This window comes from Trichosurus vulpecula, chromosome 4 (genome assembly GCF_011100635.1).
Source record: "Trichosurus vulpecula isolate mTriVul1 chromosome 4, mTriVul1.pri, whole genome shotgun sequence".
NCBI lineage: Eukaryota > Metazoa > Chordata > Mammalia > Diprotodontia > Phalangeridae > Trichosurus > Trichosurus vulpecula.
Genome location: NC_050576.1, coordinates 131,192,799 through 131,207,659, shown reverse-complemented (window position 1 = coordinate 131,207,659; position 14,861 = coordinate 131,192,799). Strand labels below are relative to the sequence as shown.

General features: G+C 44.4%; 1 protein-coding gene across 2 annotated transcripts; it reads left to right on the top strand.

The window, feature by feature from the left end:
• Positions 1-3,881: 3,881 nt before the first annotated feature.
• On the top strand, positions 3,882-12,723 carry LOC118845781 (probable E3 ubiquitin-protein ligase TRIML1). Of its 2 annotated transcripts, none has more exons than XM_036753807.1 (2): positions 3,882-3,910; positions 11,084-12,723. In XM_036753807.1, exon 2 carries the CDS (start codon positions 11,159-11,161, stop codon positions 12,557-12,559), a length of 1,401 nt encoding a protein of 466 aa, XP_036609702.1. In that variant the 5' UTR covers positions 3,882-3,910; positions 11,084-11,158; the 3' UTR covers positions 12,560-12,723. The 2 variants fall into 2 exon arrangements, with proteins under 2 accessions (XP_036609702.1, XP_036609701.1); XM_036753806.1 differs by having other exon boundaries at positions 3,882-4,576; positions 11,084-12,714.
• Positions 12,724-14,861: the final 2,138 nt, after the last annotated feature.

Below are 14,861 nucleotides of genomic sequence, written 5' to 3'. Positions count from 1 at the left end.
TCAAGATAGTGTCTCAGGTTAAGGGCCTCATCCTTCATGGCCATAAATAGAGGAAAAATGCTCTTAGCTCCATCTGGCCTTGTTGATACAAGAAGAGGTATTCTCTGAGTTTACTCAGAGAGCAAAGAAGGGAATATCTGTTAGGCCAGTTGATTAGTTCAGGCTTTGGCCTTTATTGGGGTTCAAATGATCTTAAATGATTTTCATTTCCTTCTTTTGGTCAAAGGTAAGCCAAAGGCACCGTCTGTGGAAGGAAGGTATGGGGAAAGAGAAAAAAAAACCCTCACTCTTCTTCAGGCAATGGGAAAGGAAGTTCTAAAAATCATTCCTTTGTTGACCAAGGAGATGTACTAATCTGTGCATCTGAAGTGGGCCCCATAGTGGGCATTATTTTGTTTATTGAGGTGGTGGAATATTTGTGGACCAAAGTCAATCCTAGTGGGACCCCTCGTAGGATAAGAGCAAGGATAGCAAGCATGCCAGTGGCAGAAAGGAGGAGGGATCTGAGTAAGCTGGGGGCGGGGGTGGGTTGGGGAACTAAACATATACCACTGAGTTGCTGCAACCTTTTCCCTTAACTGAGTAGCCTGAGAGCAAAATACATTTATTCTATCCTATATTTGTTGAGATTTGTTAACATAAAAACAGCATTCCTCCTCAAGGAAGACACAGACACCTCTTTGGGCTACAAGGAGTGCATCAAGGGCTCTCCGGTTTTGCAAGACCATTCTAGCCAGGGAACCAAGTTCACTCTGCAGATTCCCCACCACTTTGACTATCTGGTCATTCACGTCAGCCATCTGTTGGGACAGATCTCTCATTTGCAGTAATAAGCCCTGCTACTCCCACCCCTGTAGCTGCCTAGATGCTGCCTCCTATGATGAGGGGTGCGACCTGGATCACATGCTGGAAGCAGAGAGACTTGGCAGGAGAGCTGAGTTCAGCAACAAACAGGTCTTGAAGTGTCAGAGGTATTGGGGTAGTGTCTGGAATGTACCAGAAGTCACGCACAGCCCAGACAATGGTGCATAGTCCTGTCCACCGGGGAGGAAGGGTTTGATAAAGGAACATGCCACACAGAAAGAACATTCCCAGGGATGATAGTAGAGTAAGAGAAAATGTAAGGGAACCCAGGAACTGGTTGAAAGTAACCCTGGCTCCTTTATAAGTATAGCAGCCCTTGCTTTGGTTTGGAGGAATATTGTACAGAAGCCGAGACTAAAAACGAAGTAGGCCTATGGAAGGATTTGGGCAAGGATTGTAAATCATCTCATTGGAGGTAGGGCCATACCCATTTTCTGCCCCAAAGTATCCCCAATAGTGATCCCAGTAAATTGTTTTATTCCCCATTTTATCAGGCCAGAGCTTTAGGCAGGACCCAGGGGAGAAAGTGGCATTGATGAGGAACTAGTCACTACCACAGGGATTGGCACCAATTCCAGCAGGCCGTCCTGTGCAGTACAAGGAATCAGTTACCTTGAGTCATATTGGTTCCTAGAATCCAAGGAGAGGGCAGGGATATATAGATAGAATTTGATTCCTCTCTTGTAGTTGAGGTAGTTACACCAGACATGGTCAAGTTTCCCTACAGGGATTCCAGAGGAGTGATTAGATAAGTAGCAAAAAGCAGCAGGAGAGGCTGTGGAGGCCCAGGCTGCCCTTGAAAAGACAGGCACCTGAGAACTATCCAAACCTAGGCAGATTCAGGTTTTTCCCAAAGCTTCTTGAAGTAGGGGGCTCTGAGGAGAAGGTTGAATTCTCTGTCACAACCTGGTCTACCTTGAGAATTACAATGGGCCTTTCAGGATTTCCTTTTTCAGAAAATCTTAGGTCCTGAGTGGGGTGAGCCTGGGCAATTACCTCAACAGACCCCCAGTCAGAGGCAGAGATAGGTTGTACTGAAGTACATCCTAAAGGATCAATGAACAACCAGCAGTTGGGCGGGTTAAATAGCTTGACTTTCTTCTGGCCCAGCTTCCGCATGGGGTGAGTGGGAAGGTAGGAGAAGAAGTTGCTCCTCCCCCATGGTTGGATATCCCCAGAGATGGGCAGCTACAGCAAGGCATTTGCAAACAAGCAGAAGGAGCAAGTTGCAAGGGGGATCAAGGTGAGGAGAGTGAGGGTCATGATGGGAGTAAGAGTGAGTGAGTAAAAGCAACCAGTCTTGGGTATGTAAGGAGCTTCAGGTGGGGAGGGAGCTTTGCTTTGCACAGACATGGTCTGTACTCTTGGGAAAGCTGTCTGTGTCTGATGTCATCTTTTTTTTATTTTTAATTTATTTTTATTTTATTTATTTTTGGAGGGGGGAAGACAGGGCAATTGGGGTTAAGTGACTTGCCCAGGGTCACACAGCTAGTGTGTCAAGTGTCTGAGGTCAAATTTGAACTCGGGTCCTCCTGATCCAGGGCGGGTGCTCTACTCACTGGGCCTCCTAGCTGCCCCTGATGACATCTTTTTCAGGCCCCTTCGGAACCAGAGGGCAAGGTGGCTCAGATGTCCACTTGGGAGCAGGGGCAATCTTTAGATGTGACAGATGGATCCAGGAGTCTATTCCTTGGAGGTTGGCAGCAGTAGAGGTTGTGAGCAGTACCTGGAAGGGTCTCTTCCACCATGGTTCTAGGGAGTGTTTCCACAGGTGGCACTTCCAGTATACCCAGTCTCCAGGAGAGAGAACTGGCCTCAGGCAGCGGACCTAAGGAGGTCTTGAATTTGATGAATTTGCTTACTAATATTAACACAATATTCTTGAAGACAATGAGAAGTGAATGGGGAGAGATTAGCTGGGGTGAGGGGCATTGGTCTCCCGTTGACAATATCATAGGGGGAAAGTTTGGTCTTGCCCACAGGTCAAAGTGGATTCCCCAAGCCTCCAGGATGACTCTGAGCCCCAGGCTTGTAAAATGAGCTCCCCAATCACTATGAACTTCCCATGGCACCCCCCAATAAGGGATGATGCGTTCACATAGGACCATTCATCCCTAAAGTGGCTATCTGACATGGGAAAACCTCTACCCAGCTGGAAAACATACAGACCATAACAAGGGCAAACATATCCTCATCACAGAGGCAGCTGGATGAAGTCCACTTGCCACATCTCAAAGGATGAGAAAGGGAGAGAAAGAAGCCTCAGGGAGGCCTAAGGGGCTTGGAGGGGTTGTGCAGAGGACAAGACTGACATCGGGACACCATCTCTTTGGCCACCTTTTTGATATTCCCCACCGATCTGAGAAGCAAGTTCATAAAGTTTATTGGGTCCCCAGTGACACAGATGATGCAGGCGACTCAGTAATGGTCAGTGCAACTGGTGAGGGAGAACAACCTGCTGTCCCTATTTCAGTGTCTCAAGTGCACCCTTGCTGTCCCCACTGATGTGCTGCTTCCAGAGACATCTGGGCCTGAGGCTCTGTTAAAGCTACCAGATCAATAGTCAGGGGTGCAGAGGGGGAGGTGCAGGAAACCATTACAGCAACTGGAGGTGTGAAGGTTGCCTCTCTGGTGGCTTGATCAGCTGGTTGATTTCCTACAGCTTCCGGAATGGATTCAGGAGAGTGACCAGTAGTTTTGATAATGGCCACTTTCCTGGGGAGTAGCAGACATTCTAGTAACCTAGAGACCTGTTTACCATTCTTTATGGGCTGCCCAGTGGAAGTTAAGAATCCTCATTGCTTCCACAACATTCCAAACTCATAGGACACCCCAAAAGCATATCTGCTATCTGTATAGATATTAATCTTCAGCCCCTTTCCTAATTCACAGGCTTTTGACACTGCTTCTAGCTCTGCCTGTTGTGCGGAATGAGCATGGGGGAGGGGGCCGACTCCAGTACCTCAGTTACCATGGTGATGCCATAACCTGCTACCACTTGTCCCTCGGGATTCCTCAGGCAGGAGCCATCTGTTAAAACTGTGAGGTCAGCATCTGGGATGGGGTCTCTTGGAGGTCGACTCTTGGAGTTAGCAAGTGGTCCAGGATTGTAATGCAGTCATGATTGGTGGGGTTAGACTCATGATCATTCGCAACCTGGTCTGTCTCAAGACTAGGGATCGTCTCTAGAAACTCAGCAGGATTTAGTACATTTAGTCTTTTGATGGTGACATGGGGCCATGCCATTAGCTGTGTTTCAGTTTAATTTTTGCCAGGCAGCTGCTCAGTAAATGTTGGGTGTGATGTGAATTTAGGAGGGCCTCAACCACATGGGACACAAAAAGTGTCACAGGCAAATCAAGTATAAAGTTCTCACTTTGTTTAAAAATCTTCTCAGGCAGGGTGGTAGGGCCCCAGCTACTGCAGCCAGTTGTTTGCTATGATGTCCTGCTGGTCTGTAATGATTTCCGTGTTTCTGTGCTAAAACTCCTACTGCCTTTCCTACTTTTTCCATAGCAAAAAGCACAAAAAGCAGGGAAGAATTGGGAAGATCCAAAGCCGGGGGTTCAGAAAGGGAAGTCTTTATGGATTCTCTAGCCTGCTGCTGTTCTTTAGATAGGCAAAGGGGGTTGGTATTTTGGTATGGCAGGGGTAGGCAATGACAGAGAATTTGGGTATCCAGGATCGACAGTACCCAGCGAGACCCAAAAAGGTCAGAAATTGTCTTTTGGATGTTGGGAGGGGGAAATCATGAATAGCCTAGATTTGTGAGAAATCCAGGAAGACATTGCCCTGAGAAATTACATGCCCAAGGAATTTTACAGAGGGGCAGCAAAACTGAAGTTTATCTTGGGAAGCCTTATGGCTGTTTAAAGCTAGAAACATGAGGAACACTATTGCATCACCCTTCCCTTTGGTCATGTCAGAGGAGCAGAGTAATAGATCATTTACATGCTGGAGGAGTACTGATCTGTGGGTAAAGACGAGAGGTGAGGTTGTCACGCAGGGCTTGACAGAAGTAGGAAATTCAGTGAAACCTTGAGGAAGGACAGTCCAAGTATACTATCATCCTTCCCAAGTAAAAGCAAAAAGGTATTGGCTGGAGGAGTGCACGGGGATGGAAAAGAAGGCACCGGCAGATGAGGGAATAAGGGATAACAGAGTATGGGGATTGGGGACTATTGAAGAGCAAGGGAGAACAATGGCATTAACAGCAAGCAGGTCCTGCATGAGGAGCCAGCCTCAGTTACCAGGCTTCTTAATAGGGAGAATGGAAGTATTACAAGGGGAAGTACAGGGGACAATCAATCCCTTTGAAAGGAACGTCTGGAGTGGGGGCCTGGCACCCTCAATAGCTGCATGGGGAAGGGGATACTGACAGAGACATGAAAGAGGAAGGAAGAGTCAATCTGAACCTCTATGGGGGCAGCTGTAGAAATGTGCCCAATATCTGTATGATCTGAGGCCCATAACTGGGGCAGGACCTTGGCCAGGGATAGGTCTTCTTCAGGGGTCCCAGACTGAGGCAGCAGGGATAGGGCTGCTGTAGGCACTGAGGTAGGAGAACAGTGATCTACCTGAAAACCATTTGGCGTAAAGCTTAATACAGCAAAAAGAAAGGATAAAATATCATGACCAAAGAGGTGACGAGGGGCCCCAGGGACAAGGAGGAAGATGTGTTGAAAGTGGTCCTGGCCAAGAATCACAGAGAGAGGAAAAGTCTGGAACACCCAGAGAGGCTTATTAGAAACTCCCACCACCAATAGACTATTATTACTCCAAAGAAGGGGGGTGGGGAATTTGCAGGGATCTAAAATTGACAGGGTAGCTCCAGTGTCAACCAGGGCCAAGATGAGGTGGCCCTGTACTACCACAGATAGTTCCCCTAGTTGAGAAAGGGACAGAGAGGGGTAGATGGGGATCAGATTCTGCAACCTTTGCTCTGGAGCACCTCTATGGTCACTTCGGGGAAGGGGGCCTTGGTGACCCTGGTGTTTCTGAATTTCTGTAACCTTGGGACGGGGTCTACATTCAGATTTCCAATGCCCCAGTTTCTTGCAATAATGACAAATACCAGGTTTGCGGTCCCTTACCACATTAGGATTGGGGTATAAGGTTGGGATGGGAGCTGTTAGTTGCTGAAGCTGCATAGTATAAACCTGATCCTTTTTAGTTCAAAGCTCCCTTTTTGCTTCTAGGTCCTCCTCAGGTCCTGTGTTGCTAGGGTCTGGGTAAGCTGGGAGGCAAGTTCAGCTACAGACTGTGGGTGTTTAGACTGCCACTCTGGCTGGGTGATTTTGATATTTCATGATAGGGAAGGTTGGAGGTTATTAACAAAGTAGGAGGGAAACTGGGTCTGGCCCCTCCCTCCCAATCATTGACTAAGCCAGAATTACCATCAAAAACCTCAGCTAAGCAATTGTGAAATTGGAACACAGTCTTGTCAGGGTGACACATTTAATTGTAGAAAAGTCCACAAGTCAGGGAAAGGCTGCTGGGATAGCTTCAATTAGGGCTTCACCCAGGGCTTTAGCTTCCTGATAGTTCCCTTCCTGATTCTTACAAGCAACCCAGTCTATTTTTTGCATTTCCTCAGGGGTGGCTTTTACATCCACTTTTTCCCACCAATTCCTGGCTTCACCTTTCCCAACTAGGATCACTACTAAGAGGCAAATGTCAGGGATCCCTGCTCTGTAAGACTGGAGGGTGACGCTGAACTGATCGTCAAAGCCTATGGGGTCCTGCAGAGGATCAGGGAAGTCCTTTTTTATGGCCTGCAATTTGCCCTGTTCCCATGTCTTGAAATTATATTGAGTGGTGGAAACAACCATGATGGTTGGCTTGACTTGGCCCTTTGCATCCTCAATAGCTATAGTCTGGGGGCTCCGTTTACTGACTACCTTAAAGGGATAGGCCCTGATGGGACTAGGTTTAAGCCTCTGGTCTATAGGCTGAGTGTAGCTGTCCTTCTCAAGACCAGAGCCTTTAAAGGAAGGAGAAGGGGGAGGAAGCAACAACAGCAGAACAGAGTTATCCTCCTCAGGACTAGAGCAGGTAAGAGAAGGTGAAGAGAGAGGGGGATAACAGCAAAGCACAGCTATCCTCCCCAGGATCAGAGCCTTTAAGGGAAGAGAGGGAGGAAGGAGGAAAGGAATAGGGTGAAGGGAGTGGAGGAGGAGTAACGGTGGGAGAGGAAGGACAGGCTGGGGCTGTTGGGCAAGAGGGGAGGGTGAGGTAGAGGGAATTAGCAGGTACTGGGGAAGGAAGGGGTGATGCTGAAACAACTTTGCAAGGCTTAAGTGAAGAGGCTTCTGCCTTTCGTTCTCACTCTTCCATCTCAGCAAACCAACAATGAAAATATTCCCACTCTTGGTTAGATATTTTGTTAGCCTTTAAACTTAATTTGGTCTTAAGATAAAGTAACTTTGGTCAAAAGAGCCCCATCATGGCCAACATAATTTGGGGCTATCTTTAGTTAACTGACACCAGCGCTGGCAGTCTTTGTGGTCATCAGTGGTAACAGCTTGACATGTAAGAAGCAGGGGTCTTGTCAGCTGGATTTCTAATTTTAGTTTTTGATTGACCCATGGCTTATTTTTCCTAGATGGATCCTTACCTCTAGAGGATCTATACTGAGCGTTTGAATGCAGACTTGATCTCTGCCACCAGAGCTAGATTAAAGGGAATTTCAGACTTCAATCAAACTAGGAGGAGTCCTTTGGAAGCTGGGAATAGGGGAACTTACCCAACCCCATCAAGGTTAAGACTCCAGGAAAAAAATGGATCCTGAGGCTCCTGAGTCACTAACACTGGTGGGGTGGAGTATTGTTTCTCCTACTCCATCAGTTCCATCCAAGTCATGGCACCATAACTATTGACCTGAAAGTTTGGTTAAAAGAGGCAAACAAGCTAGGTGATATGTATATATATATATATGTATATAGTTTCTTCCCTTAAAGCTAGCAGACCATATGCATGCACAGAGCCAGAATGTAAATTCTGACTGCCTGATAAAAAGGATGACAAGCCTTTTTATACATTTTAGGACAATCCCAACTCAGGATGTCTATGTCCCTCAGATTTATGGTCTCCATATGTGTTTAATCATACCATGAGAAAAGAATTTTCTTAATTGAATAGCTTGCAAACACAAGAAGATAAGAGAGTTGACAAAGTGTCAATAGGAAATACAACCCAGGATATCTGTGTTTCCTTTACCATTAACATGCCATAACATAGAATATGTTTATAAAATATTAAGAAAAGTCCCACTATTCAAGATAGTGTCTCAGGTTAAGGGCCTCATCCTTCATGGCCATAAACAGAGGAAAAATGCTCTTAGCTCCATCTGGCCTTGTTGACACAAGAAGAGGCATTCTCTGAGTTTACTCAGAGAGCAAAGAAGGGAATATCTGTTAGGCCAGTTGATTAGTTCAGGCTTTGGCCTTTATTGGGGTTCAGATGATCTTAAATGATTATCATACCTCAATCCTTATACTTTAGCTTATGGGAGATAATTGAATTCAATAGATATTTATTGATTCCCCACACCAGGCTTTGGAAGGAAGTTAAAAAAAAAACATAGTTCCTGCCCTAATAATTTGCAATACCTCGTATTTCAAGGAATTTAAAAGTTAGTAAGGAAAATAATGCACTTACACAAATAAACTATAGGGTGATTATGCAGAGCAAACAGCAGTAGAAGAGACTGGAGAGGAATGGGAACAATCTGGGAACGTCATGGGTGTAGTTATACCTGAGCTGGACTTTAAAGGAAGGGATACATTTGAACAAAGATATGGAAGGGTATTGTAATGTGCAAATGCTTAGAGATTCAAAGTGGCCCGTAGTCAATTTGGGCCACAATGCTGAACATGTGAAGGGGCATAACTTGAAATACATTTGTAAAGGAGGTTCTGAACCAGGCTGTGAAAGACATTACATTTATTCAGCGTTTGACAAAATCTTTTTAAGCACTTACTATGTGTGAAGCACCAAACCATGTGCTGCAGATTTAAAGGCAAAAACAAAATGGTCCCAGCCCTTAAGATATTTTATATTCTCTCTGATACCAGAAGAAAGAATTTGTTTTTTATCCTGTAGGCAATGAGGAACTGATTTTTAGAAGGGGAGTAATGAAATCAAGGCTTGCATTAAGAAGGTAGTTTTGGCAATATAATGAATTATGGTTTGGAGAGGGGAAAGACTGTAGGCAAGGAGACCCATTAGGACTATTTAAAATAGTCCATCATCATCAACACTGACATTTGTTAAACATATATTCAGCACTATGCTGAGAGCTGGAAGAGAGATAACAAGTTTAGATAATAAACAGTTCACACTTCCAAGGAGCTAACAGTCTGGGGTGGAGGTGAGGGACAGGGAGAAACACCAAGGGAATAAGTATATAGTGCCTACTATGTGCTAACCATGTGCTAAGCACCTTACAAATATAATCTTATTTGATCTTCATAAAAACTCTGTGATATAGGTATTGTTATTATCCTTATTTTGAAGGATTGTTGAATAAACTGAGGCTGATGTTGTTTGTCCTTGCTCTGGAAGAGGACCATGACATCAGGAAGATGATGCTATGACTTGAAAGTGAACTGGATTTAACTGAGGGAGAGCTGTGCAAGGTCACCAACCTCACTTTCTCCTCGGGAGCCATTGGGGGCCAGTGGCAAGATATAGATCAGGATGACTGGAAATGGCTGGGATGCAGTGACAGGCCTTGGCCTTTTTAAGCTAAGGTCTTTTCTAGGTCTCCATTTGACTGAGGCAATGCCCATTCAGTGATTAAGGCTAGTTTAAAAAATGAGCCAAGGAACGGACCATTTTACCTAAAAAAAAATTAATCTGGAAGGGGAAGACCCTCAGGGTTTCTGGCCAAAATAGAAACAATTACTATTTATATTCACTCTGAGCCATCCATGCCCAAACAATGACCACCAAGTGGTACTTGGGCTGGGACCTATTGTTGACCAGTCAGTAAGAGCTGAGTGAATTGGGTTTAAGGCATAGTCTTAAGAAAGAAATCTAGCCAGTAAACCCCAAGATATCTTTCTTGGTTTCAGCCATCAAAATTTACATTCCTTTGGGCAAAACACCTGCAGATAAGGGCATGGTACCCCAAGTGGACAGAGAGAAAAGAAGGGGAGGGGAAGGGAAGGGAAATGAAGGAAGGAAGGAGCTGAACTGACCAACTGGAACTGTCCAATTGGGTGTCCCCGTTGGGGCAGCTCAGACTACTCACAGGTTGTTGTTTGTCCTTGTTCTCAAAGAGGACCATGACATCAGGAAGATGATGCCATGACTTGCAAGTGAATTCGATTTAACTGAGGGAGGACTGTGCAAGGTCACCAGCCTTGCTTTCTCCTCTTCTCAGGGCTGTCACATCAAAGAAGCCATTCTAAAACAATATTGATATTGTTACTATGTCTCCAATTAAAAAATCTGATCATTTCTACCCAATCCTCACAAGACTGAAGGACAAGACAACTCTGGCCTAAAGTGCCTAGGTGTGAACACCATTGTGAACCTTGAGGGCCATAATTCTGAAAAAAAGAAAATGAGGAAAACTCTGTTCCATTGAAGAGACTAGAAGTACTTCCTTCTGGGATGTAGGAATTCTCACCTTTTGAGGGATTAGGAGCTTAAAGGAGGAAGGCATAAAAAAGACACCAACAAGTCAGTTCTCAAGTCTTGTGGTAGACTTCTGAGAAAGAAGCTATTTTTATTCTTTCTGAGTGCAATATCTAAAACTATGTTTCTCTTGAAATAAGAAAGAAATCTTTATATTAAAAAAATCTCAGTACAATCAGTGAATCATAACAGTGAGATGGGACAAAAATTAGAGACTGAGGGGGAAATGCCAAAGTTTAATATGTGTTTTGGTTGTGGGGAGAGGCAGTGTGCCCTGTTTCTATCTCAGAACATTGGAAATGTGATGGTCCTGAGGCTCGGAAATGAGATGTTATTGCTAAATGACCCAATTAGGTGACCTTTGCACATACTAAGAGTAAGTACAGATGTTTTCTTCAAGAGATAGGGTTGCTAAATTGTGGGATTAGAAGAAAGGTGAGAACTTAGCCCTAGGCCAGAGTCTGGAAGTCCTGTCAAAAGATGGGAGTTCTTACCTTTTGGGGGTGGAGTAAAGGGAGGGGCTAAGCAGAGAAAGAGGTCTCCACAACTCAGTGCTTATATCTTTTGCTGCCAGAAGTCAAGGGGAAGAACTAGCATTATTTATCCCGAGAGGAATATCACAGAAGGAAGGAATCAGAAGCCTACAAACATGGATACAAGAAACTTAATTGAAAACCTCAAGGCGGATCTCACTTGCTCCATTTGCCTGGCCTACTTCACTGACCCAGTGACTGTCAAATGTGGCCATAGCTTTTGCACAGAGTGTCTTCTCCAGTGCAGGGAGGGAGCCAATGAAACCTTAACCTGCCCAGAGTGCAGAGGAGTCATCAAATACAGTGACTTGGTGCCCAACAAGAACCTGCAGAATCTGTCCATCACTGGCAAAACACTCAGACCTCATTTGCTGCAGAGCATGGTAGGCCTGACCACCTGTAATCAACATGGGGGAAAAGAGAAGTTCTTCTGTGAGGAAGACCAGAGACTCCTCTGTGATTCCTGTTTATTAGCCCCAGAGCACAAGAATCATCATGTCCTTCCCTTGGAAACAGCTGCTAACAAGTGCAAAGACAAGCTCCAGGACATATGTACTATCTTACAGAAAAAAGAAGAGGAATTTAAAACTGCATTGGACAAAGTGAGGAGGAGAAAGACACGCTGTAAGGAGGATACCTACACTTTGAAACAATCCGTTACTTCTGAATATGGGAAAATGCACCAGTTCTTATGGGATGAAGAATATCAATACTTGCAAAGACTAGATGAGGAATCCAGAGACAATCTGATCAAACTGGAGGAGAGCAAGGCCAAGTTGTCCCAACAAATCCAGAAACTGCAGCGAATGATTTTGGAAGTAGAAGAGAATCTGAACAAGATGCCCTTGGAAATGCTGCAGGATATGATGGGCACTTTGAAGAAGAATGAGGAGCTGCTACTTCAAGAACCAGAGCTTGCTTCCCCGTGCTTGACTTCCTGCCCCATCACAGGCTTGAGACAAGTGCTCATGAGTTTCCAGAGAGATATAACTCTTGATCCTCAATCAGCCAATCCTCATCTCATCCTGTCTGAAGATTTGAAGAAGGTCCAGTATGCAAGTGTTCCTCAGGACCTGCCAGACAATGAAGAGAGATTTGACTATGTTCTTGCTGTTTTGGGGGCCCAGACCTTCACCTCAGGCAAACACTATTGGGAAGTAGAGGTGGGAGACAAGACAGAGTGGGAATTGGGCATCTGTAAAGATTCAGTCAGCAGAAAGGGGAAACTCTCCTCCTCATCTGAGGATGTAAGGACCCTTTGCACATCTGGAAATTGTTTCTTCCTTGTGAATTCACAAAATGGCTTCCAACTGAGGCAGCCTATCCCCAAAGTAGGCATTTTTCTTGATTATGAAAAGGGACATATAGCATTTTATGATGTCACAGACATATCCCTTATCTACAGTCCCTCAAACATAGTCTTTGAAGGGCCTATTCGCCCTTACTTCTCTTTTGGCATTCCTAATGAAGAAAATACCCCTGGATCACTCATTATTTGCCCCAGAAGTAATCAATAGAGGACTGTCCACAATACTGATTACTAAGGGTGACTCTCAATGTAAGAGACTGAAAGTGATACTGAAAATAACTTTCTCTTTATTTGAACTCATATTGAAATGGTCAGCAAAGTGATGGATGATTATTAAAACCACGAGAAAGTGTATCTTGTTTATACTTGTTATAAAAACAGTATGGAGCCTTTTCTTTTTTTTTAAGGTAGCTGATCAGCAAGCACCTAAACTGGAGATCAGCTGGAAGGGAAGGTAAAAAAACAACAGGAAAGAAGGGCTGAGGGGAGAAAAAAGGGAAAAAATAATTTTCAAATAGAGAAGGATAAAGAGGGAAATTTAGAATGCTAAATGATTAAACAACTAAACAAACAAAATAAATAAGTAAAAGAGAGAATGATGGTGCAACTAGGTGGTATAGTAAGTAGAGCACTGGCCCTGGAGTCAGGAGGACCTGAGTTCAAATCCAGCCTCAGACACTTGACACACTTACTAGCTGTGTGACCTTGGACAAGTCACTTAACCCCAATTGCCCTGCCTCCCCCCCTCCAAAAAAATAAAAAGAGAGAGAGAATGGTTCTCTTGGATGAAGTCCTAGGAAGATGGGTATGGAAGGCTGATTCTGAGTGAGAGACAAGACAAATTGAGGACCATAGTATACTCAAGGAATTTCCACTGAATCAGAAAATATAAGAGATCTGCCGAAATAAAGGTATGACGAATAACTATAATAAGACCTCAACAGATGAGAAGGTAAGAAATTGAGGCATGACATTTTAGTAAACATACTTTGATTGCTACCTTCTCTTTTTATACCCTTGTTCTCCCCCATAAACCTTCCTCACCTTCTTCTCAGAGCTGCTGTTGTTCTTATTGCTTATCCTTGACATCAGGAAGATGATGCCATAACTTGCAAGTGAATTGGATTTAACTGAGGGAGGGCTGTGCAAGGTCACCAGCTTCACTTTCTCCTTGGGAGCCATCTGGGGCCAGTGACAAGACATAGATGAAGATGACTGGAGACGGCCCCCAAGGACACAGGCAAACAGAGGCTAAGAGACGTGCTGAGGGTCACACAGCTAGTTAAGTGTCTGAGGTTGAATTTGAACTCAGGTCTTCCTGACTCCAGGCCTAGCATTCTATCTACTGTACCACCTAACTGCCTAATATAACTGTATTACGTGGATAAGTTCCTTAGAGAATTACAAATCAAAATGCTGTGGGAGGGTGGGAGAGGGAAAGGGGAATGGAGGGGAAAGTCAGTACCAAGTGGTGTGATCAAGAAAAGTTTCCTGGAAAAATTAAAATTGAGTAAGGGGGTAAAAATTAGGGTGAGAATGGATTAATGGGGAGGTAGAATCAACAGGACTTCACACCCGATTGTAGGTGAGGGAAAAGGGAAGTATCAACAATGGTAATAAAGTTTTGATTCTGGGAAAATGACAAGAAAGTGAACCCATTAATAAAAGTGGGGAAAATAGAAAAAGGGGCAAATCTGAGGGAAGGAAAAGAATTGGGCTGATTGTACACGCTGATTGAGAAGTGTTAATGAATACTCTCCAGGTAAATGTGTCTGGCAAGTAATTAGGAATCTGAGATTGGAGCTCAAGGGAGAAATCAGGGCTAGAGATAAAGATCTAGGAGTCTTCTGAATACCTATACTCATTAAAGCCAGGTCCAAAAGAAAGGCTGTAGAGAAAAGAAAAGAGGAACAGAGCTGGAGCCCAGGGAGATAGCCACACTTGGGGACATGACAAGCAAGTAAGAAGAGAAAATAAGGATTAGTAAGAGGAGAACCAGGAAAGATCCAGTATAGAAATGGAAGGAGAATCACTGCAGAGACTAGGGGTAAGGATGTGGCATAAAGTCTATGTTAGACATGGTAGATAAGTTAAATTTTGCTGAACTGCCTTTTCTCTTTTTAAGATTTTATTACCAGTGTGGATCCCCTCCCCAAACCATTTTGACCACCCCAAGACCAGAGAAAGGCCTAAAACATGGATTGGCTAATCAGGAGAGAGATTTTGGCCCACTCTGAGCTTAATCTACTAAAATGCTTTGCATGCTCTGGCATAACAGACATGTTTGGCATTGCTCACTGAGTGAACTCAGAATGCCTCTTCCTGTGTCAGCAACTACAAGGCCAGATGAAGCTGACTACAAGCATCCTTCTTTTTATGACTACTAAGAACAAGGCACCTTGACCCAGACACTATCTTGAATAATAGGACCTTTCTTATCTTGGTATTCTATAGACACATGTTATGTTATATTATGTCATGTTAATGATAGAAGAAGCACAGACATCCTA